The sequence below is a fragment of the Cervus elaphus genome, chromosome 4 (genome assembly GCF_910594005.1).
Source record: "Cervus elaphus chromosome 4, mCerEla1.1, whole genome shotgun sequence".
NCBI lineage: Eukaryota > Metazoa > Chordata > Mammalia > Artiodactyla > Cervidae > Cervus > Cervus elaphus.
In genome coordinates this window covers 51637443-51661872 of record NC_057818.1, presented here as the reverse complement: position 1 = coordinate 51661872, position 24430 = coordinate 51637443, and the positions used below count along the sequence as shown (strand labels likewise).

Here is a 24430-nt window from a genome sequence, read left to right as displayed (position 1 = left end):
TGTCACTGTCCGGGCTAGCCGGGCCACCACCACACTGAACTGATCACTCGCCCTCCCCTCCCCCAGCCCCATCTGGTTTCTGTCATTCTATGTCTCCTTTTCCTGGTGTCTCCGCCTCTCCAGATCCCTGCATCTCTCCATCTGTCCCAGGGAGAGCTGCCTCCTTCTGTCCTGGGAGAAGGTCAGTGGAGAAGGGCCAGCTGCCCCGACCTGCGCTGACCTGCTGTCTGTGGGCAGGGCGGAGAATCGAGAGAGTGCAGGGGTGCCCATCCAGTCTGTGGTTCTCAACAGTCTCCCTGGGGGGTGGGGAGGGGAAGCCCAACTCTTCGGTGCCCTCACTCCCCCAGGAAACGAGACCCGCGTATCCCCAGCTTTGGGGTTTTGTTCTTTTTTTTATTCCAACAGGGACTGGGCTGTGGCAGGGGGGAGGGATGGGGGCCCAACTGACCCCCTCCCTGTGGGGGTCTCATAGAAATTCGGAGGTTTCTCCCCAAAAAAAAGAGAGAAAGAGAAGAGTCGAGGGGCGCCAGGGGACACCCATCTGCCCAGAGGCTTCCCACTTCTCCAGAAGTGGGGAGGGCTGCGTCAAGTCTTGGGGAGCCTGAGCAGTCCCAGGATGGGGTTCTCCCCGCGGACTGCCTTCCGCTTCTGGGAACGACCCCTGCAGTCCCGGGCCCCGGAGTCCTCGGTCCCCGCGCTCCTCTTTGTCCGCAGTCGGGGGCGGTGTGCGGGAGTCCGCGGCTCCCTCCGACGAGTCCAGTAGGGGGCGCAGGCGGGCTCTGGAACCGAGCCTGGGACTTCACCGGGAACCCAAGGCAAAATCGCGGCGTCCGGCGCCCGGCGGGCGCAAGTCCCGTCCCTCGCCCACTGGGGAAGCGAGGGCGACCGGGGCCTGGGGCGGGCCCGGCCCCTGCGTCAGTCCGGGCGCCCGCCCGTGGTCACTCGTGCTCGGCCAGCTCGCGGGGGCCGGCGGGGCCGGGCCGGGGCCGGGGCGGGCTGGTGGCTTCGGCGGGGGCGACCAGGCCACGCGGGGGCGCGCCGGCCCCGGACGCCCGCAGCGCCTGGATGCGCCGGCACTCCTGGCAGACGCGCACGTGGGTGCAGGGCGTGGGGGCGGCGGGCCGGGCCCCGCCTGGCGGCCCCGGATCGTCCAGGAGGCGCTGGGGGCCCCCGTGCGCGCTGCCCGCATCCGCGCCAGCTGAGTAGAGCTTGCCGTTGCTAAGGCGCATCTCGCGGACGGCGCGCAGCGACAGCAGGGCCCGGCTGGGGCCGCCGGGCCGCCGGCGCCGGCGGGAACGCGACGTCTTGCGGCAGGACACCGCGTGCCGCAGCTCCTGCAGCATCTCCTGGCACACCGACACCTGGGGGCGGCGCGGGGCGGCGGTCACGGTCTGCTCCCTCCTTGCGGCCGCGCCTCCTCCCTCTCCAACCCTCTGGTCCTCTAGGCAACGCTCTTCACATCCTCCTGCTCTCCCCGCCCCACCGCTGTGTTCACCTCTTTCTCTTTCCCACCTGCGCTCCCATCGTCTCCCTTCCTTCCATCCTCTCCTCACTCCCTAGTCTCTTCCCTCGCAGGTCCCTTCTCTCCCCGTGCTCTTCCTTCTTCTCACCTCTCAACTCCTGTCTGTCCTCCACTTCTCTCTCCCTTCTCCCTTATTCTCTGGATTTCTTCTTAAATCGGCCCTTCACCTCTGAGCCATGCTCCTCTCTTCCCCTCTCTCGCCTCTTGTCTTTTCACTCCAGAGTTTCTGACTGCATCTATTCCTTCCCTCCTACTTGTTCTCCATCCTGTCACTAATTCCTCTGCGCGGTGCTGACCGCCTACTGGTGGCTTAGATGCTAAAGAATCTGCCTGCATAGCAGGAGACCCAGGTTTGATCCCTGGGTGAGGAAGATCCCCTGGAGAAGGGAGTGGCTACTTACTCCAGTATTCTTGCCTGGAAAACCCCATGGACAGAGGAGCCTGGAGAGCTACAGCCCATGGGGTCACAAAGAGTTGGACACAACTGAGTGACTAACACTTTCACAACATACTGGCAGACCACCTACGGTGTCCCAGGCACTGTCTGGGAGCATTAGGGCCACAGCAGAGAACAGATGGAAGCCCCTGCCCTCCTGGAGGTTATATTCCAGCACGCAGAGACAAAACGTAAAGACATAGTATGTTCGATGGTGATGAGTGCTTTGGAAAAAAATTAAAATTTGGAAAAGAGATGGGGGTGTGGGTGGGGAGCAAGGTTGAATGTTGAGATGAGACCTTAGGGGAGATTCGTTGAGAAGAGGACATGCAAGTAGACAAAGGCAGGGCGGGGATGAGCTGCATGGGACCTGGTAGGAGGGAGGGCAGACATTTCAGCTGGATACAGGTGCGGAGGTTCTGGAAGAACCTGGAGCAGGTCAGGGTGGCCAGGGCAGGGTGGCAAGGAGGCATGGGAGGAGAGGAGGTCAGAGGAGCCACGGGGGCTGGCTTGTTTAAGGCCCAGAGTCCACGGTAAGCATTTGGCTTTCACTCCGAGTCAGATGAGCCGACTCACTGGAAAAGACCCGATGCTGGGAAGGATTGAAGGCGGGAGAAGGGGATGACAGAGGACGAGATGGTTGGATGGCATCACCGACTCAATGGACATGAGTTTGAGCAAGCTCCAGGAGATGGTGAAGGACAGGCAAGCCTGGCGTGCTGCAGTCCATGGGGTCGCAAAGAGTCAGACATGACTGAGCGACTGAACAACAACAGAACAACTGAGTCAGAAGAGTTTTAGATATAGGACCGCTGTGCCTTCACCGGATCACTCTGGAGCTGTGCTGAGAGGGAGACTGTAGGGAGGCCAAAGGCAAGAGCAGGGAGCCCTCTAGGGAACCACTCTGATCACCAGGCAAGAGATGGCAGTGACTGGAACGGTGTTGTGGTGGCCAAGCAGGTGAGAAGAGTTTGAATTCTGGGTGTGTTTCAAAGGTGGAGCCAACAGTTTTTGCTGAGATCAGGAAGAGGGCGTGAGAAAGAGGGAGGGGAACGACGGCCTTGCCTGATGGGCGGGCAGGAGCTCCGTGTTGGCCACGTGACATCACGCACCGCCTGGTGGACAGCCAGGCGGAGAACAGGGAGCTGAATTTACAAACCGTGGGTTCAGGGCGAGGTCCCTGGAAAGGATACACACCTGGGGGCTATGGTAGTCAGCCTCCAAGATCCTGCCCCGGGGTGCTCACACCGTTGTGTAATCCCCTTTGCCTTTGTAGGAGGGTCCCTGTGTGATCCACAGAATAAGGCTAGGTCGGCTGACATTTAGGCTCTCTCTTGGATCCCTCGCTCTGGGGCAAGTCGGCTGCCACAGCCTGAGGACACTCAAGCAGCCCCATGGAGAAGTCGCTGAGTAAGAACTGAGGCCTCCTGCCCGTGGCCATGTGAATGAGTGTATTTTTATTCTATCTCAGGATGTTTTGACTTCTTAAACATCTTGCTAGCCAGGGAGAGACCGCCCTCCCAGAGCTAGCTGATTCTTAGGGACAGCGAAGGGTTGGAAACCTGCCTTTCATACGAAAACCCAACCAGTTCTGAATCTATACTCCCCTTTTATCTGACTCACACACCAAACCCTAAAACAACCCAGGGCAGGTACCAGACAAGTAGAGACCACCCCTCTAGCCCAGAACCTGCTAACAGCGTTCACGTGGCCGAGTACTAAGCCATTTCCCCACTTGTCTTGCCTTTCCCAATAAAGCCTCTGCTCTAGGTTTCTCTCTCCCTTCTTCTCCTTCCTGATCAAAGCTGGTGCTTTCCTTGTGGCCCTAGCGGCGTTGGTGGTCGAGGGGCGGCGGCAATCTGTTAGGTGATATAAGTAATAAATTCTTCTTTCCCTGGCACTGGCTTCTCCGTGTCATCACCCAGTCACTCCCATAAATTAAAATCCCAAGTACATTGTGAGACAGGGAGCCATCCTAGAAGTAGATCCTCTAGCCCCAGTGGGGCCTGTGTGTGTGTGCGTGCTAAGTCACTTCAGTCGTGTCCAACTCTGTGCGACCCTATGGACTGTAGCCGCCAGGTTCCTCTGTCCATGGGATTCTCCAGGCAAGAATACTGGAGTGGGTTGCCATGCCCCCTCCTCCAGGGAATCTTCCTGAGCCAGGAATCGAACCCGCATCTCTTACGTATCCTGGATTGGCAGGCAGGTTCTTTACCACTAGGGCCACCTGGGAAGCCCCCAGACAACAGCAACTGCCCATGACGTCGTGCACGTGACCTCAGCAGAGACACTGAGCTGCCAGGACCACCCAGCTGAGCCGCTCCCAGATTCCTGACCTGTGGAAACTGTGAACTGGTATCAGTTTGCTGTTGGAAGTTGCTAAAATGGGGGATAGCTTGTTACGTGGCAAAAGATGAATAATGCAGGAGTCATCAGCATACAGTCTTGCAAACCATTTGGCTGGAAGAGATCACCGAGGGAGGGGAGGAAGAGAAGAGAAGTCCAAGGCCCGAGCCCTAGGGCCCCCCAAGGAGAATGTCAGAGAGGTAGGAGGAAGATGACACAGGAGCAGGGACCAGAGAGGGCTGAGGAGTTGGTGACCAGGTGTGTGGGAGCCCAGGGCTACCTCACCGTGATGAGGCTGGAGACTCAGGCACTGGATTTCAGATGTGAAGGTCACGGATGGCGAGACTGGCTTCGGCAGAGGGGCGGGGACAGAAGGTGGATGGGAGTGTGTCCAAGAATGAATGGAAGGACAGAAACTGGAAACACCCTGTCGAGGCTACCACAGAAGGGAAGAAACGGGCTGGTGACCAGGAGGGGAATCGGGGTGGAGAGAGAGGATTCCTTGAAGATGGGAGAAACGACAGTGTATCTGTCTGCCACCCGGCTTGATCTGATAGAGAGAGATGAAAACTGATGATGCTGGAGGGAAGGAGAGAAGGCTGAGGAATGTCCTTGGGAAGGTGAGAGGGGAGGAGGGAACCAGGCACAGGTGGAGGGAGTGTTAGCGAGGAGGAGCGTGGACGCTCATTTGGAATAACTAACGGGGCGCGTGGGGAAGGCAGGCGGGTGGCAGCATGTGGAGGTGAGGGCTGGCAGGCTCTCGGACTCCTCTGCTTTTCTCAGGCGAGCAGAAGCAAGGTCAAGGGCTCACAGCGAGGAGGGGGAGGAGGGGCTGGAGGCTGGCAGAAGGCGGGGAAGGTGGGAATCTCAGAGGAGCAGTGAGGGGGCGGGCAGCAGGGTTAGCGGTGGAGTGTGGGTGGGCAGCCCGCGCACACAGGGCGTGAGAGCGGCCAGCACGCCTGCTTCCTTGCTGCCGCATACAGCTGCATTCTCCTTGCCCCGTTGTCTCTCCTGCTATTTCTTCCTTATCTACCACCTCGTTCTCTCCCGGGAGCCTTCTCTCGGTGCCCCTCCTCAATCCTTCCCCCGCATCCTCACGGCTGCCTGCACCCTCTTCCCCCTCTATCCTTCCTCATGTCCGTGGACCCTCTCTCTCGTCTTCCTTCTGCCCTCGCCTCTTTTTTTTTTTTTTAAATTGGCTGCACTGCAGCTTGTGGGATCTTAGTTCCCTGACCAGGGATTGAACTGGGACCCTCTGCCTTGAGAACACCAGTCCTAACCACTGGACCACCAGCGAAGTCCCTGCTCTCACCTCTTTCTGGAGCTCCAGGACCCCTGGAAGATCGTCTCTCCCCTCCCTGGCTTCCACCCCTTCCCCCGCATTCCTCCAGGAATGGCTCCCAATGCCACAGTCTTCACGACCCCCCCGCCACCCCCAGGGTCCCACTTCTCCCCGCACACCCTTCCTCAGCCTCCTTACCTCTTCCGACTCTGCGGACCTCCGCGTGGACCATATGAACTCCATGACCGCCACGAAGACAGCGATGATGAGGCCACAGATGAGCACGACAAAAATGCCCCCGATGTTCTCCATGCCCAAGCCTGGGGGTGGAGGGGGAGAGCCAGGGGTCGGGCCTTGTGGACCGGGGAGGAGGGGACCAGTGAGGGGCCTTTGGGAAGGGCAGGGCATGCGGGGTTGGCTGACCTTTGGCTCGGTGGTCCTCCTCCTTGGGGCAGCGGCCCCCCTCCCACCACTTGCGCTTCAGGATCTCCAGCCGGTTGTTCTCCTGAAGCTGAAGGATGGCCAGCGTGATCTCATCCCGGAACGGGGAGCCTGGACCGGGCACACGGCGGGGGCAGGTCATCAGGACCCTGGAGCCCTGTCCCCCAAGGCCCAGCTCCTCTCCTCCCAGCTCCACCGCATGCCCAGCATCTTCCCTGTCCACCCTCTATCTGACTACTGCTCACCACCTCCCCTTAACTACCCCTGGGCCAAGCTCCCGACTTGTCACATTTGTCACCACTTCCCCCTCCTTGGACAGCAAGGAGATCAAACCAGTCAATCCTAAAGGAAATCAACCCTGAATAGTCATTGGAAGGACTGATGCTGAAGCTGAGGCTCCAATACTTTGGCCACCTGATGGGAAGAGTCGGCTCACTGGAAAAGACCCTGATGCTGAGAAAGACTGAGGGCAGGAGGAGAAGGGGGCGACAGAGGATGAGATGGTTGGATGGCATCATCCACTCAATGGACATGAGTTTGAGCAGACTCCGGGAGACAGTGAAGGACAGTAAAGCCTGGCATGCTGCAGTCATGGGATTGCAGAGAGTCAGACACAACTGGGCGACTGAACACCACCACTCCCCTCCTTGTGGCCCCCACCCTTACTCCCCACTGAAGCTCTTCTCAACACAGCAGCCAGAGAGACAATTTCAGAAACACAGTCATAGATCACACCTCTCTGGTGCTTAAAACTCTCCAATGACTTCTGTTTGCAGCTAGAAAAAAAAAATGTTCACAGGTTCAACAAGATCCTGCATTCACTGGTCCTGCCACCTGGGGCTCTCTTAGAACCTTTGCTTCCACCTGGAATGTTCCTTACTTCACTCAAGGTGCAGCTCACACGGTGCCTCAGAAGGGTCTTCTCTAACTCTTTAAAATGCCAGGGAATTCCCCAGCAGTCCAGTGGTTAGGACGCTGTGCTTTCACTACGGGGAGCCTGGGTTCAGTCCCTGGTTGGTGAACTAAGAAATGGCAAGCCACGTGGTGCAGCCAAATTAAAAAAAAAAAAATGACAACAAGAACCCCACTCCCCGTCCATCTCTTCCCCTAATTTACTTCAGAGCAGTTGTGGCCACATGACATCACCGTATAAGGCTATGTGTTAACTGACTGCCATTTTTTGCCCCAGTAGACAGCTCAGGTGGGGGCTGAGCAGCTAGCTCCCCGCTGTGGCCTCTGAGTACCCAGCACAGTCCTAGCACACAGTAGGGCATCAGACCTGCCACATGAGTGGGTCCCCAGCCACACCTCTCCTCTGACTGGCCCCAAACCTCGACCACCTCTTTCCTCCCTGCCCTCAGATCCTTCCCTTAAACCATCCTTGGGTCCCACCCACATCCTACCCTCTACCAATTATGATAATTCTTTTTTAAAAAATATTTCTTCTGTGGACCATTTGTAAGGTCTTTATTGAATTTGTTACAATATTGTTTCTGTTTTATGTTTTGGTTTTTTGACTGTAAGGCATCTTAGCTTCCCAACCAGGGATCAAACCTGCGCCCCGCATTGGAAGGTGAAGTATTAACCACTTGTAATCCAGGTTGGTGTGACTCCAGATCCTGTCTCTCAGAGCACCAGGTGCCAAGGTTTCCCCAATAACATCACTGACCTTACTGCAAAGCTGCTAAGATTTGGGCTCGTTTGTTATGTAGTCACAGGTAAGTAATGCAGCAATCATCAGAATATAGGTAGGCTTAAAGCCAAAATTGGGTGACCCAACCAGTGGTGAGTTTCCAGCACCAGCCCTGGAAAAACACGTCCAGGTCTCCCTGGCAGATCCATCCATCATTCTTCCTCCCTCCCTCTCTTCCTCCCTTCCACCCATCCAACAACATCCACTGTTATTTCCAGAGCACCTGCGCTGAGCCAGGCTGTGGGTTTGGTGCAGAGAATGCGAAGTCAGCAAAACCACAGCCTCCCCCTGGAGGGGCCCTGGGGCCAACGGGAGAAGGTGGTGAGCCTCGCAGGGTTCTCCCTGCCGCCCTGGAGTGGATGGCTCCGCGGCCTGTTTATCCAGGTGTAGGGTGCAGAGACTCAGGAAGGTGGCGACACCTGCCCAAGGCCACACAGGCAGGAGCCTACACACAGCACACCCAGCCTGCTCAGGGAGGGTCTGGCCCACCCCATGGCCTGCTCACACGGCTTGGTTCCGGCTGCCCGGGGCCCCAGGGCCGCCATACCCAGCGGCATGCCGATGCCGTAGCCCTTGGTGTCGAGGAGGCCCCCGATCTGGGTGAGGTTGCAGTTGAGGCGCCGGTGGTACTCGTTCATGGTGGACTCGAGCAGGAAGGCGTAGCGGGAGTTGAGGACGCGGGCAATGCCCTCCTCTGTGCTCTTGACAAACACGCTGGGCTGCTTCGACTGCATGTAGTTCCACATCCGCTGGTACGTCTGGTACCGTGAATTCTGCGCAGAGGGAGCACAGAGGAGGGGAGGAGGACGGGTGAGGGTCCTCCCACTCCTGCCTTTCCCCCTGAGTCTGGTCCTCTGCCCTCCAGGAGGTCTCCCTCAAGCCGAGAGAGCAAGATCAGAGGAAGACAGAGCCAAGGACAGAGAGAGACAAGACAGACAGACCACTCAAGGCCAGGTCCAAACCATCCCCACACCCACCAGCCCAGCAAGGAACCCGAGGACGGAAGGCATGGGAAGGAGGGGGCATGGCCTGTTTTCTAACCCTCTTTCTCTCTCCCACCCTTGGGTCTTGGTGCGTCTTGACGCCCAGCCTGTCTTCCCAGTGTTCCCAGGGTATATCCAGAGAAGCTGGGAGGAGAGGCTGCACCCCCATTATCTCCCCAGGGCCCAGCTGGCTTCAGAGAGACCTCCATCCAGGCCAAACAGGACAGTGCTCCTCCTCCAGGCCCTGCGGGGACCTTCTGAGCAATGCCCTCCCCTGCCCTGAGCCGCTGTGCGTGGCGCTGACCCCGACACTGAGCCAGGGTGGCCCCGGGGGCCCACCTGAAAGAAGGTCATGGTGGAGCCGGCGTGGATGGTGCCGTACTCGATGTTGGTCTGGTCCGCCAGGTCGTCGGCCGACTCCACGGGCACCTCCATGCGCTGCACGGTGAGGAAGGCGGCCAGGTTGGCCGTGTAGGAGGAGATGATGATCAAGGTGAAGGCCCACCTGAGGGGTGGGAGGGGTGAGCTGTGGGCTGGCGCCACCCCTGCCACCTTGCCCCCGCGGCCGTGCACCCCACTGGCGGCGCCCCCGCTCAGCGACCCCAGTATCTAGAAGGCTGACTGCTGACTGGGGTCACAGAATCCCATGGACAGAGGAGCCTGGCGAGCTACCGTCCATGGCGTCACAAAGAGTTGGGAGGGGCTGGGATCATAGAATCTGGAGCCAGATCCCTGGGTTTACATTTTTTAAAAGATTTTTATTTATTTACTTGGCTGCGCCAGGTTTTAGTGGAGCATGTGGGATCTAGTTCTCTGAGCAGGGATTGAACAAGGGTCCCCTGCATTCGGAGGGCAGAGTTGAAACCATTGGACCACCAGGGAAGTCCCTTCTCTGGGTTTAAGTATTACTTCCACGGACTTCCTGGTAGCTCAGACAGTAAAGAATCCATCTGCAATGCAGAAGACCCGGATTTAATCCCTCGGTCGGGAAGATCCCCTGGAGAAGGAAACAGCTACCTACTCCAGTATTCTTTCCTGGAGAATCCCATGGACAGAGGAGCCTGGCGGGCTACAGTCCATGGCGTCACAAAGAGTTGGACACAACTGAGCGACTAACACTTTCTTTCCAGAGACTTCTGCTCCCAGAAACACAAGAGAATAAGACGGTCTGGAAATACCCTCTGTGAACTATTAATAGAAAACTGGACAGGGTATAGGAAATGACCTTAGACAAAGGACCATAGGCATCACAGCACCAGGATCCCCTGAGGAAAGAATAATGAAGTAAGACTTGCTTGCCATTACCCAGCTGGACTTAATTTATAGACGGCCGTGCCAGGAAGGAAAACCCAGAGTCTGGCAAACTCACTGAGCTGTAGAGATGGAGATCAGAGATCAAGAAGGCCAAGATGGCTGGCATTCATGAGACAGAATGCCCAAGAGGAAGAAGCAGAATGCTCAGAGTTCTAGTAATCTGCATAGCTTTCTCTTTTGAATCTTTGGCTGAATGTCAGTCTGTGTATGCACTGGATAAAACTCCAAGGGGTCAGATAAGGATGACTTTCAAAGGGAGAACAATTTCCAGGGCTCATAGAGGGATAGGAATCTTTTGAGCTCCTAACCAGAGTAGAGAGATTTCTTTGAATGCATAAGACATTCAATAGAGATCCAAAAGGATAACACATTAGAATTAGAGTTAAGTTAGCCCAAGAATATGTTATGCTAGACCTACCATAAAAGAGCTTAAAAACAGGCCTGGAAAGGCTCAAAAGAATCCACAAGTAACTGTCTTGCAGGAAAAAAAAGCAACAAACCCCAAGATTCTTTAATACACGCAACAATGTGAACAACATAAAATCCACAATGTCTGTCATCCAATAAAAAAATACGAGATAAACAAACGTTCAGGAAACTGTGACTTACAACTAGGAAAAAGTTGCTCAATGGAAGCCGAACTAGAATTGGCAGAGATGATGGAATTAGCAGACAAGGACATTAAACAGCTATTACAAAGACATTCAGAATGATCAAGGATGTAAAGAAAAACATGAACATATTGCAGAGGGAAATGGAAGAAAGGAACAGAAATCTGTGTATGAAATATATAACATTTAAAAGGAAATTTTTATTGGAAGGATCTACACAGATTAAACACTGCACAGAAAACAGATTTTGAAGACAGCAAAAGAATCTATTCAAAAGAAACACACAAACACAAAAAATGAAACACAAAGAGGGAAAAAATGACCGACAATGAGCACAGAGCCTCAGTGGCCTGAGGAATAATACCGAGTGGTCTTACATCCATGACCGGAGTCCCAGAGAGAGAAGAGAGTAAGGGGTAACAGAAAAAAATATGTGAAAAAGTAATGTCCAAAATTTTTCAAAGTTAGTCAAAATTATAAACTTGCAGATCCAAGAATCTCAATAAACCCCAAGTAAGACAAACATACATACACACATGTTATTAGTTATTTCTTGTTTTAGAAATAGCTAGTTACATTTTACATCAAGTTTATAAAGTCTGAATTTTTTCTGAATGAATGCAACTAATTTTTATAAGTAAATGCTGGGTTTTATGAGTTTTCCAGGTGGCTCAGTGGTGAAGAATCCACCTGCAATGCAGGAGACATGGAGACCCAGGTTTCATCTCTGGGTCAGGAAGATCCCCTGGAGAAGGAAATGGCAACCCACTCTAGTATTCCTGCCTGGGAAATCCCATGGACAGAGAAGCCTGGAGGGCTACAGTCCACGGGGTCGAAAAAATACACGACTTAGCAATTAAACAACATCAAACAAATACTAATAATTATACTGCAGGTAAATGGTCTCAGCCTGGGGTTGGCAAACTATGGCCCACAGGCCAGATCTGACTTTCTGTTTTTGTGCAGCCCACAGGCTAAGAGTGGCTTTCACATTTTTAAATGCTTAAAAAGAAACTGAAGGAAGAGTAACAGCTCATGACAAGCGACACATAAAATTCAAATTTCACTGTCAGTGTCCATAAAGTTTTATTGGGGGAACTCCCTGGTGATCCAGCGGTTAGGACTCTGAGCTTCCAATGTGGGGGGAATGGGGAGTGGGTTGGATCCCTGGTTGGGGAGCTAAGATCCCACATGCCCCGCTGTGCAGCCAAAAAAAAAAGTTTAATTGGAACACAACCACACTCATTCAATCAAGGCTGCTTTTGTACCACAATCAGGGTTAAGTAGATGCAACAAATACTATATGATCAGCAAAGCCTGAAATATTTATAATTTGGCCCAATACTCAAAAAAAGTTTGCCAATCCCTAGTCCAAGGCCTAAGTACGTGCTGTCTATAAGAAAACCACTTCAAATATAATAGTGTAGGTAAGCTGACAATGAAAGGATGGGGAAAAGACATACTGTGAAACACTACACTAAAAAAGCTGGGGATGGCCCTGGTTGGTCCAGTGGCTAAGACTCCGTGCTACAGTGATTGAACGGGGGCCCTGGTTCGATCCCTGGTCAGGGAACTAGATCCCACATGCCGCAACTAAGATGCAGTGCAGCCAGATAAATAAGTACTTTTTTTTAAAAGCTGGGATGGCTATATGAATATCAAAAAAGGTAACCCCAAAACAAGGAATTTATCAGGAATAAAGAGGAAGTGAAAGTGAAAGTCACTCAGTCATGTCCGACTCTGAGACCCCACGGACTATATAGTCCATGGAATTCTCTAGGCCAGAATACTGTAGTCGGTAGCCTTTCCCTTCTCCAGGGGATCTTCCCAACCCAGGGATTGAACCCAGGTCTCTTGTATTGCAGGTGGGTTCTTTACCAGCTGAGCCACCAGGAAAGCCCAAGAATACTGGAGTGGGTAGCCTATCCCTTCTCCAGAGGATCTTCCCAACCCAGGAATCGAACCAGGGTCTCCTGCATTGCAGGCAGATTCTTTACCAACTGAGCTACATAATAGCAAAGGGGTCAGTTCATCAAAAGGACACAACAGTCCCAAACTTTGATGCACCTAATGACACCGCTTCAAAATTCATGAAGCCAAACCTGAGAACTGAAAAGAGAAACAAAATTTCTCCACAATTACAAGCGGTGATCTCAACACTCTTCTCTCAGTAATTGATAGAATCAGTAAACAGAAAGGCAGTAAGCATATAGAAGACATGAAGACAAGAGTAACCTACTGGTCCTAATTGACATTTACAAAACACTGCACCCACTGACAGCAAAACACACATTCTATGCCAGTGCATGTAGAACATTTACCAGAATAGACTCTATGCTGAGTCATAAAACAAGTCTCAATAAATGACAAACGATTAAAATCCTACAGAGAATTTTCACTGACCACAGTGGAAATAAAGTAGAAATCAAGGTCCCTGGAAAATCCCCAAATCTTGGCTCCATCACTGATGAGCTGTGAGACCACAGATTCACCCGTGAGGTTAAGTATAATCGTAGGCCCCCATAGGAATTCCCTCACAGGCCAGTGGTTAGGACTCTGTGCTTTCAATATCAAGAGGGTGGGTTCAGTCCCTGGTGGAGGAACTAAGATCCCGTAAGACTCAGAGTGTGGCCAAAATCACAGCATTTATAATAATAGTAATAATGATGATGATGATTGTAGGCTGCTCCTCACAGGGCTGTGCTAAGAGTGAGTTACAACACAGGCCAAGTGCCATGCACGTGTGTGCTTTTGTGGTCCTGGTGACTCTGGACGAACTTGGGAAAAGAAGTACCCACTGGTCTGGCTCTAGACCCAAAGGCAGTCACCTGTCTTGGCCTGGCCCTCTGTCCTCCCACCAGGCAGATGAGAGGGGCTAGGCTCCCTGCCGAAGTACAGATACAGATCTGTGGGGCCTGAAGTCAGGAAAGATGCTGAGAGGTCCTTCCAGACCACCCCCTCTTCCAGCGGATAATGATGAAAAGAGCAGCTGTCCTCTGCTGAGCATGCATGCACACTCCTGTGCTAGGCGCTGGGATGCGGGTGGAGTGTAAGATAAACGGATGAATAATATACCTTTTCCAAAAGCAACCCAAACTCAACTCACACAAAGTTCCAGGGTCTGCCATGAGCTCTCTGGAAGCCAAGTCTCTTCAAACCTACCCCACTGGTCAATGCTGTCATTCTCTCAAGACAAAACTATTCAGTGCCTGGTACACCCCAGGTACCCCGAGACCCCAGGGACAGCATGGCAGACGGGTGGTGGCGATGGTGGGGGTGATGGGGCCATTCACCAAGACTGAGCCTGGGGACCAATTTGGGAGTAAGGATGTGAGCTTCGTTTTGGGCAAGCTGAGCTTGAGGATACCTGTTGGGCTCATGGAGGGATCTGCGGTTGAGAACTTGGGAAGGGAAGACGGGGGTATACAGAGTGGTGGTTCCTGGGCAGGGAGTGGCCCCAGGGTTGTTTAAGGAAAGTGCTTGGTGAGGTGTGGGGCACTCTGGTGACCACAGTGATTGTGTGGGGTCCTGATGTCAGTGGGTGGGGACAGGTGTTGACCAGGCAGCCCAGTCTAAACATGGAAAATCCCGTACATGATTATCTGACTCTTAACTCCCTGATACATAAAAACCAGGGCTTCCCAGGTGGCGCTAGTGGTAAAGAGTCTGCTTGCCAACACAGGAGACTCAGGTTCTATCCCTGGGTCAGGAAGATCTCCTGGAGAATGAAATGGCAACCCACCCCAGTATTCCTGCCTGGAGAATCCCATGGACAGAGGAGCCTGGTGGGCGATGGGCCTTGGGGTTGCAAAGAGTTGGACATGACTGAGCATGCACAGACATAAAAACAAAAATATTTTTGCATGGCTAGAATAGAAACCAACATTTCTAGAAAGGTCCCTGTTGTTTAGATTGAGGAACAAAGCTGGATGTTGTTTTGTTTGAAACCTTGCCAAGAACTGTTCACGATTTGGGGAAACCGCGTCTCTGACAGCAGCCCTGCTGTGGTATTTGAGTCACTACGTGAAGACACTTGGACCAGCTGCGTTGATGAGTCTCACATTCATGGTGATTTGTATTTGTACAGATATACTTATCTGCCAATGATTTCAAAGTGTCACGCCTCAGGTGTTGACTTCATTCTATTAAACCGTCTGTCTTCTCATAATTGCAATGGTATCCACTACCTGACCACTGCAATCTGTCTTGGAGCACAGTCCCGCCCAAGCATTTAGGTATCGCTCTCCTACTGTTTTATCATCAATCACTCCCCCTTTTCTCCTTTGTATTGAAATCAGGGCATTATATTGATTTGTTCTGAATCATGTGTGTAGGCTGATGTATTTGAAACCTTTGAATTTCATTAAGGCAGAAAAGAGATGTTACCAAATATTTGTTATAAAAACAGGGCACTGGGCTCCTTGGTGGCTAAGTGGTAAAGAATCTGCCTGCCCATGCAGAAGACATGAGTTTGATTCGGGAGGACCCCACATGCTACAGAGCAACTGAGCCTGTGTACCACAACTATTGATCCTGTGCTCCAGAGCCTATGAGCTGCAACTACTGAAGCCCAAGCGCCCTAGGGCCCAGGCTCCACAACAAGAGAGGCCACTGCAATGCGAAGCTTGTGCACTTCAGCTAGAGAGTAGCCTCCACTCGCCACAACTAGAGGAAAGGCCACACAGCAATGAAGATCCAGCACAGCCACAAGTAAATAAAATAAATTTTTTTTTTTAAAGAAGGCATTGAAGGAGTTCCCTAGTGGTCTAGTGGTTAAGGGAGGCTTCCCCGGTGGCGCTAGTGGTAAAGAACCCACCTGCCAATGCAGGAGACTTAAGAGACACGGGTTCGATCCCTGGGTTGGGAAGATCCCCTGGAGGATGGCGTGGCAACCCACTCCAGTATTCTTGCCTGGAGAATTCCATGGACAGAGGAGCCTGGTGGGCTACAGTCCACAGGGTCGCAAAGAGTCAGACACGACTGAAGTAACTTAGCACGTGCACATGCTAGTGGTTAGGAGTCTGCATTTTCACTGCGGTGGCCTGCATTCAATCCCTGGTCAGGGATTGAGATCCCACACGCTGTGTGGCGTGATCAAAATAAACAAATAAATAAAGTAGTGTGTGTGGTTTTATTTTTAAGAGCGCACTGAGTCTGTGAGCACTGAAGACTCACTGGTGTGGAGTGAGAGAGAGCAAGGGCAAAGGAAGCCATGCTGAAATGGAAGAGAGGATCCAAAGAGGTAGGAGGGAGCCAGGAAGACACAGCAGCCTAGGAGCAACGAGTTTCTAGAAAGAGGATGGCTAACAGGCTGTGCTGGCCATATCAATAAAGGGGGCCCATGTGACCCTGGTGGAGTGTGGGGAAGGGAGCAGAACGAGACCTGAGGTTTGGGGGCTTTCTTTACCAGGAGGGCGTGAGGAGAGGGTGACCCGGCCTGAGAAGCTGACAACGGCAAAGGAGGTCTAAGGACCAACTTCAAGGGAGTGACTGGGGGAGCCCAGGAGGGCCAGGGCTGGGGTCAGAGTCTGAACTCGGAAATACTGATTTTCAAAGCCGAACTGGGGCCTCCCTGCTGGTCCAGTGGTTAAGACTCGGGGCTTCCAGTGCAAGGGGTGTGAGTTCAATCTCTGTTTGGGGAACTAAGACCCCCACAGGCCATGGGGCATGGCCAAAAATGATAAAGAATCAAGGCAGAAGTGTCCCAAATGATGATGCGCCCTTGGGTGTGGCTGCAGGAGGCTGTGGCCTGGGCGAACAGGAGACGAGGGGCCCAGGAGGCAGGCTCTGGGTGGGCTGCTGCTGCTCCTGTGGCAACCACATCCCCGGGGCATAGAACACCCAGCTGGGGAAGAGGGTCCCTGACTGAGGAGCAGAAGGGATGGGCTACAGAGAGGTGGTCACTGGTCCCCCACCTGACCCGGAGACTCGGCCAGATTCGTCACGGAGGGTCCCTGCCTGCCCTGCAGCCACCTCCTCACACACGCCGCCCGCTCCTGCCCGGCTGGGAGGCGCCTCCCTCTCCTTGGCAGGCCTGCCTCTGCACCTTTAGGACTCAGCCTAGATGTCACCTCCTCAGAGGCGCCGTTCCTAAGCACCTTCATTCTGCACTGTTCTTTCACTGCACCCTGTTGGATTCTTCAATAGCTCAGCCTATGTACATCTGATACATCGTTACATTTAAAATGCTAATAAGATTCACTTAGGATGTGTGGTAGGCAGAAGAAAGCCTTGCCCCTAAGACGTCTGTCTATATGAACATCCCTGGAACTTGTATGTTCCTTCACAGAGTAAGAGGCTCTTTACACGGGACTTCCCTGTTGGTTCAGTGGCTAAGACTCTGCACACCCAGTGCAGGGGGGGCCCAGATTCGATCCTTGGTCAGGAAGCTAGATTCCATATGCCGTAACTAGGAGTAAGCATGCTGCAACTAAAGACCCGGCATGTCACAATGAAGATCAAAGATTCTGAGTGCTGGAACTAAGACCCAGTGCAGCCAAATAAATAAATAATTTTTTTTCTTAAAAAGGGTCTTTGAAGATAGAACTAAGTTAAGCATCCTGAGATTGAGATATTGACCTGGAGTATCCAGGTGGGCCCATGGAATCACAAGGGTCCTTATAAGGGGAAGAAGGAGGTCAGAGTCACAGAGAGATTTGAAGATGCTGTGCTGCTGGCTCTGAAGCTGGAGAAAGGGGCCATGAGCCCAGGAATGCAGGCAGCTTCTAAAAGCTGGAAAAGGCAAGGAAATGGATTCTCCCCTAGAGCCTTCAGAATTGGCCCTCCCAACACCTTGACTTTAGCCCAGTGATATCTATCTTGCACGTCTGACCTCCAGAGCTGTAAGAGAATAAATTTACATTGTTTTTAAATCACTAAGTTTGTGGTAATTTGTTGCAACAGCAACAGGAAAGGAAGGCAGAGTGTAACTCCTGAAGTGATGCCAATTTCAAAATGTTTAAAAGAAATCATTGAAATTCAGAAGTTTCAAAGCCAAGCAAATTGTAAATAACTGCCAGATGGTAGTTAGTTGCACTTAGTTGAGAGAGAGAAAAACCTGCCACCATTATGGTTGGTCTTGAATGAACAAGTTTTGAATCAGACAATATCATTGGGATACATTCCTGGCATAAAATATGATGTCCTTGTGTTTATTTATCTGTTAACTTATTTATTCTCAGCTCCCTCACCTCTTAATTTCTCACCTGAGTATGTGGCACATGCAAAGGGCTCAGAAGCACTTTGTGCTGAATGACTATTGATGCATTGACTGTAACTGACAGGGATGGGGCCCGACGTCTTGGGTTGCCCTGGAGAGGTCACCAAGGGCCTGGGGAGCAGAGCCAGGCTCAGGCAGCACCCAGGGACTGGGGGGGTGGGTGGCACTGGGGTGGGAAGCTGGCTCAGCCCCGCCCTGCCTCTAGCCAAATGCATTCTCTCTAGCAAGCCACTTCCTCTCTCTGGGTCTCCGTCTTCCAATCCATAAAACTGGGAGAATGTTCCTTGTTCTAGGCATGCTCCTTGGCTTTCTGTGGTTCTAAGGAGGAAAAGGAGCTTAGAAGAGTTACATGAGCTGCAACCAAGCCCATCTGCTATTTAAAAGACAGGATGGGGACTTCCCTGGTGGTCCAGTGGTTAAGACTCTGCAATCCTAATGCAGGGGGCACAGGTTCAATCCCTGGTTGGAGAAGTAAGGTCCCACATACCATGGGTCTAAATAAATCAAAGACAGGGTGGCAAACATGAGCGCTTATGGAAGCAAGGCCAGAAAGTGACCAAAGGAGGCAGAGGGGCCTGTGGCCAATGGAACAGACATCACCACCAAGTGGGAATGCCAGCTGAGCAATACCAGATCTCCCAAATCTTTGAGAAAAGTGAGAAATCTGAATTTGGGGAGTTCCCTGGTGGCCCCGTGAGCGGGCTCTCACTGCTGAGGCCCCGGGTTCAATCCCTGCTTGGGAAACATTCCCGCAAGCCATGTGGCACAGCCAAAACAAAACAGAAAAAGAAAGAAGTCTGGGACTACCCTGGTAGTCCAGTGGTTAAGAACATCCGAGCTCCCAGTGCAAGGGACATGGCTTTGATCCCTATAGAATCTGGGGAATTAAGATTCTACATGCCACGTGGCCAACAAATAAACCAATTTAATTAAATATTTTTCTGTTTTTTGTTTAGAAAGAAAGAAATCTGAATTTGTAAGTGAATTTGCCCAATTTTTAAATGCCAACCAATCCGAAAAATGTAAAGCTATGAGCAAGACACCACTGGTCGCCAGTGTCTGCTCTCTGGCATGAAGCTTCTCAGAGCTTGTCTCGGGGGCAAAATAAGTTCTATTCAAGGTACTGGGTCCCCAAGGGGCTCTGAGAGAGCAGCTGTCTCTGAGTGGGCCTCAGCCTTGGCCTGCGGACGTGAAGGCTGTCGTGGCTCAAGGGTTCTAGTCTCTGATTGCCTGGGGCAATGTCTCAGACAGCGACTACAATGCCCACACTGTCCTGATTATAACCCCTCTGTCAGCAGAAGCACTTTCCCATCATCACCTCGCTGGATCCTTACAACCTGAGACGTGGGCATTTTTCACTCCCATTTCTCAGATGAGGAGACTGAGGCACAGAGAGGGTACAGCCCGTGAGCGGCAGAGCTGGGGCTCAGCTCCCCCTACCCTGCGTCCCATCACACGGCTGGCGTGGGGAACAGGAATGGGCCCAGGTCTCAGGAGGGTCCCCCCCCACACCCCACCAACCCCAGTTGGGGCGGGCAGACAGCCTCTCACCAGACTCCGCTGACGCAGCGCGTGGACAGCGCCCGGGGCATGATCTCCGAGCCCTGCTGCATGAAGCCCCCCACGGGAAACCAGAGGCTGTTGCCCAGCGTGTACTGGTTCTCCAGGATGTGGGGGCGCGCCCGCAGGCACGGGTGCGGGTTGTACCACTCGTAGGGGCTCAGCCTGTGGAGAGACACAGGGGGTGGGAAGAAAGAGAGAAAACAGGAGAGAGAGAGGGCCACCGTGATCAGAAGAGACGGGAGGACACACGTGGAGAGGCAGAGAGACACAGGCGGACAGGGAGACACGCACACAGACAGAGACAGAGGGGGCCAGAGAGGAAGGGGACAGAAGAACGAGAAGGGGACAGGCCTGCAGAGGACCCCAGAGCCAAAGTCAGAGACACAGGGAGGAAACACAGAGACCGGGCCGGAAAGGGAGAAGGGAGGGCGGCTACGGGGAACCCAAGACTCTGAGTGGAGGCCGAGACAATCAGGACAGACAGAAAGGGCAGCCGAGGAGACCCCGGCTCCTGCCTCCTCCCCGCCCCCTCCCTCCCAGGCAGCAGGTAGTGGACCCACCTGGCGGCCAGGAACAGGACGCAACTGACGGCCAGATAGGCAAGAAGCATGAAGAGCCACACAGCCGGAGAGAAAGGGTCCAGGAAGGAAAAGTAGCCGGGCTTGCGGCCCTGGTGGGAGAGGGAGTGAGCGCAGAGTCCCCCCCGCCAGCCCCTCTCAAAGCCCTGGGGCCCACAGGCCCCACCGTGGCAGGCAAGGTCCAGCCAGCAGCCCCTGCCTCCCTTGGGCCTCAATGCCACCCCCGCCCCATCCCCAGCCGCGTCTCCAGGGCAACCATACCATATGCACACGGTAGAGGATGCTGATCCCCAGGGTCATGAAGGGCTTGGAGAAGTCGATGACCTTCTCCCTCTCGGCCGTGATGGTGAACGCGGCCACAGCCAGGTCTGCCTTCTGCTGGAGGGGAGGCGGGGCGCGGGGGCAGAGGGGTGGGCCGGGGAGACAGATGGGCAATCAGAGAGAACTGTACCGAGGGAGCGATTTGGAGTATCAGAAGCCAAGAGAGAGAGACACAGAGAGGAGGACGGCAGGAGGAGCCAGGGGACCAGACTGGCTCCGGGAGTGCACCGCGGGCCCCCTGTTGGACCCCTGTCATCTCATGTCCTCCTTCCTCCCAGCTGCCCTGCCTCATCCAATCTCTCCCGCTCCCCTCCCCCACGTCAAGCTCATCATTTAAGACCCTGCTTTATAAAACCTACCACTGACCCCCCGCCACTCCCACCACACCAGGGTCCTGAGATTGGAGTCAAGATACCTGGACGCTGACCCACTCAGGACCCTCCGGGAGTCTTGGTTTCTCTTTGGTATGAACAATTAACAACAGGTAACATTTATCAAGCTTACTACGTGCCAGGCTCTGAGCTAGATGCCAGTTTATACGGTTTATCTTGTATAATCTTCTCAACAGCTGCCTGGGGGCCACTACTAGCCCCATTTTACAGCTGGGGAGACTGAGTCTCAGAGAGGCCAAGGCACTAGGGAATAAAGGCACAGCAGCTGGGGACCATAACACAGAGGCGTGACCTCCACTCTCCTGCCCCCAGCAGGTGCTAGGGACCCAGGTGTGTGTGAACGCAGTCATCCTGAGACACAGGACTAAGCCCAGCTCCATTGAGAATGACCTCGAGAGGATCTGCATGTGCTCTTGAGTCAGGGAGGGGGGGGTGGCTGGGGTCCAGGTCTGACGTGGTGAAGGGTAGGGGCTGGAGAAAAGGGTGTGTTGGGAGGTCTGGCTGGCACATTGGGATGCCTGATCCAAAGAGGCCATCTTGCTCTTGCCCAAGTGGACAACAGCCAGTCGTTAGCTGTGGACAGGACCCAGGCTGGGAAAAAACCTGGCACCTCACACACACATATACACACCCTAGACACACACACACACACACATTGCACATGTGAGCACTGTACACGGTCAAGTCTACACCAGCAACAACACGTGCACACCAAGCCAAATCCACGCGTGCACGCAAGTGGACTCAGGCAGGCAGACACATGCGCAGCACACAAGTGTAGGGCGGAGTGGTGATGTGGGGGGCATCCCCTAGAGGCACAGTGCACACACGTGAACATGTGGCCTCACGTGCACACACACACGACAGAGAAGGCAGGGAGCCGGGACGGGCCGGGTGCAGGAGGGGGAGCCCGGCTCTGAGCCAGGTGACCGGGGACAGGGGCTTCCATGTGTCAGAGCCTCAGTTTGCTGCTCTGTAAAATGGGGGCAGTAAGTGTGGGCGAGACATCTCCTGGGTCGGGACCGGGCTCCCAGGATGCCTCTTCCAGGAATAACGGCTCCGCCCCCACGGCCTCAACTGGGGCCAGCACTGACTCCCAATTCAAGCACAGACCTTCAACCCTGAGGCTGAAACAGAAGAGTCAAGGTCCTAGATCACTGGCCTGGGAAGAGGGACATACTCACCGCCTCCGAGGGGCTGAGTTTGAGAGCACGGGAGGGAAGAGAGGCTGAGACAGAACTGGGGTAAGGAGAGAGGGCTCAGGCCTTGAAGGAGAGGTGGCACAGGCTGAAAACAGAACCAGGGTCACAGGGCGATCAAGTGGGGCCCACATGAAATCCACGATCAGGGGAGAAGAGACCAATCTGAAAGCTAGCTCGACGTCAGGGAGAGAGGACAGACCCGAAAGACAAACCAAGAGTAGAGGGAGATGACGCAGATGACACGATTCCCGCAAGGTGGGGGACAGACGACACGGCCCCAGCGAGACTTGGGAGCAGAGATGGTGAAGCCAGAGGCTTCGACGTGTGGCAAGGGCCCAGAACACACGGAATTCACAGCCCACCCTCGGGAATTTCTGGATGTTGAGAGTAAGGAGTGGTTCCCTCTGTTTTTTTTTTTTTTGCCCACAACGTGCAGATTCTCAGTTCTGTGACCAGGGATTGAACCTGTGCCCCCAGCAGTGAAAGCACGGAGTCCTTACCACTGGACCACCAGGGAAATCCAATTTTCTCCTTTCTCATGCATTTGCCCCTCTTATGACTAATATGTGAATTGTCAGGAACAATGCCAGCAAATATAGGAATCTTTTTTATATTTTACACACCCCAGAAGGTCTGTCTTGGCAAAAGTCCTCCATGATAGCCCATCAGCCTCCTCACTGCCACACTCCGCTAATAACACCCCCAATCCAAAGTGAGAATCACCTGTTTAAAACCCAGGGGTGGCTTCCCCACTGCACCCAAGACAGTGTCCAGGGTGGCTGGAGCAGAAGGGGAGGGGGAGGGGACTTCCCTGGCGGTCCAGTGGCTAAGACTCTGTGCTCCCAAAGCAGGGACCCGGGTTCGACCCCTGGTCTTGTCACAACTGAGACAGAAGATCCTGTGTGCCGCAACTAAGAGCTGGTGCAGCCAAATAATTAAATATTTAGAAAAAGAAAAAGAAAGCAAGGGGCAGGAAATTCAGTGGAGTGGGGACCAAAGCCCAGCAGGGCCTTGCAGGCCAGGGTAAGGCAGCCAATTCTGCTCCAAGGACAGTGGAGGACATCACATCAGAGGGTATGAGCAGGAGGTGACTGATCTGCTTGCCTTGAGAACAGACCACAGGGGCAAGAGTGGAAGCGGGCATAGGGGTGAGATGGGCAGGGAGAAAGCTGACTAAAGGTGTCCACGGAGATGCTGGGGGCGGGCAAAGTTGGTGGTGGTCAGATTCAGGTTTCATTCTGAACAGAGGACAGACAGATCCTTAAAGGCTGAAAGTTCCTTCTAGATCCCTCTCAGAGTCTTAAAACTCCCCCTCCCTTTCCACCTCCTCCTCCCCGCCTCTTCATTTCCCAAAAGAGACACCCATTCCTTCGAGAAGACTTCCCTCCCCAAGGGGACCCTGACAGTTTCACCTCTGGGGTGAAGAAATCGGGAAGAAGCCAAATGATAAGCCACCTGTAGAAATGACGGTGGGGGGTTGTCTAAATGCCTAAAAACCAACCACTTGTGACTGTCGGGCTCCTCCCAACCAGCTCTGTGCTCCAGCTGCAAACCACCTGTGCTCTCTGTCGGCTCCCTGTCAGGCTCTGCCAGGAGGGGGCGCCAGAGGAAGGCTGCAGGGCTGGAGGAATGAGGGTAACCTGCACTTTCCAGGGGCTCTCCGCTCCCAGCCTTCCATCTGCACCAAAGGCAGCCGCAGTTCTTCCCAGGACAGCAGACAAATCCAGTCTGCAGCTTCCTAGCACTCGCAGTGGGCTTCCCCGATGGCTCAGTGGTAAAGAATCCACCTGCCAATGCAGGAGACAGGGGTTTGATCCCTGGGTCGGGAAGATCCCCTGGGTAAGGAAATGGCAACCCACTCCAGCATTCTTGCCTGGAGAATCCCATGGACAGAGGAGCCTGGCGGGCTACAGTCCATGGGGTCACAAAAAAGTCTTGACATGACTTAGCGACTAAGAACAACCACAAGCACTCGCAGAAGAAGCCTCACAGAGCTCTTCCTCAAAGTTTCCAATAGTGTCAGCTCCTCCCTGTTCCTTCAGAACTTGAGACAGAGTGGCTTCCTGACTTGCTACCTCCGTGCCTGAGAGCAAGGGTGTGTGAACCACGGCCAGGTCTAGTGTATCTGCCCAATTTTGTAAATAAAGTTTTACTGGAACCCAGCCAGCCTCACTTGTTTAGGGATCATCGGCAACTGCTTTCCAGACAAAAGAAGAGTTGAGTAGTGACAGGATGACCTGGAAGCCGGGACTATTTACATCCGGCCCCTTGAAGAAAAAGTTGGCCTCGGACTTCAACTTTTACCCTCTCAGTTACCTAGTTAGCAACTTCATTCCTAGTGAACACTTCTCTTCATTCAGATATCTGGAGTGACCCGTTTCCTGGTAGGACCCTGACTGGTGCACAAACGACAATACTCAGATCACACGAGTGCTCAGGTCACATGGTCACTATCCATGGGCAGGTGTTCAATCTCTATGGGAGCCCAGTAATGAGCAGTTTCTCAAGCTGAAAAAATAGTATCTGC

The 24430-nt window shown here is 53.5% G+C and overlaps 1 protein-coding gene across 3 annotated transcripts in view; it reads right to left on the bottom strand.

Moving 5' to 3' along the window:
* Positions 1 to 372: 372 nt before the first annotated feature.
* Positions 373 to 24430, bottom strand: part of GRIK5 (glutamate ionotropic receptor kainate type subunit 5) — a 61705-nt gene continuing 37647 nt past the window's right edge. For 2 of the 3 annotated variants that reach the window (XM_043899301.1, XM_043899303.1), the window contains 8 exons: positions 20250 to 20366; positions 19971 to 20080; positions 19399 to 19572; positions 9043 to 9208; positions 8268 to 8493; positions 6010 to 6138; positions 5785 to 5906; positions 373 to 1361 (listed from right to left, as the gene is read on the bottom strand). In XM_043899301.1, the coding sequence (XP_043755236.1) occupies positions 939 to 1361; positions 5785 to 5906; positions 6010 to 6138; positions 8268 to 8493; positions 9043 to 9208; positions 19399 to 19572; positions 19971 to 20080; positions 20250 to 20366 (1467 nt within the window). In that variant the 3' untranslated portion in view covers positions 373 to 938. The remainder of the gene's footprint in view (positions 1362 to 5784; positions 5907 to 6009; positions 6139 to 8267; positions 8494 to 9042; positions 9209 to 19398; positions 19573 to 19970; positions 20081 to 20249; positions 20367 to 24430) is intronic. The other variant, XM_043899302.1, reaches the window with a different exon arrangement.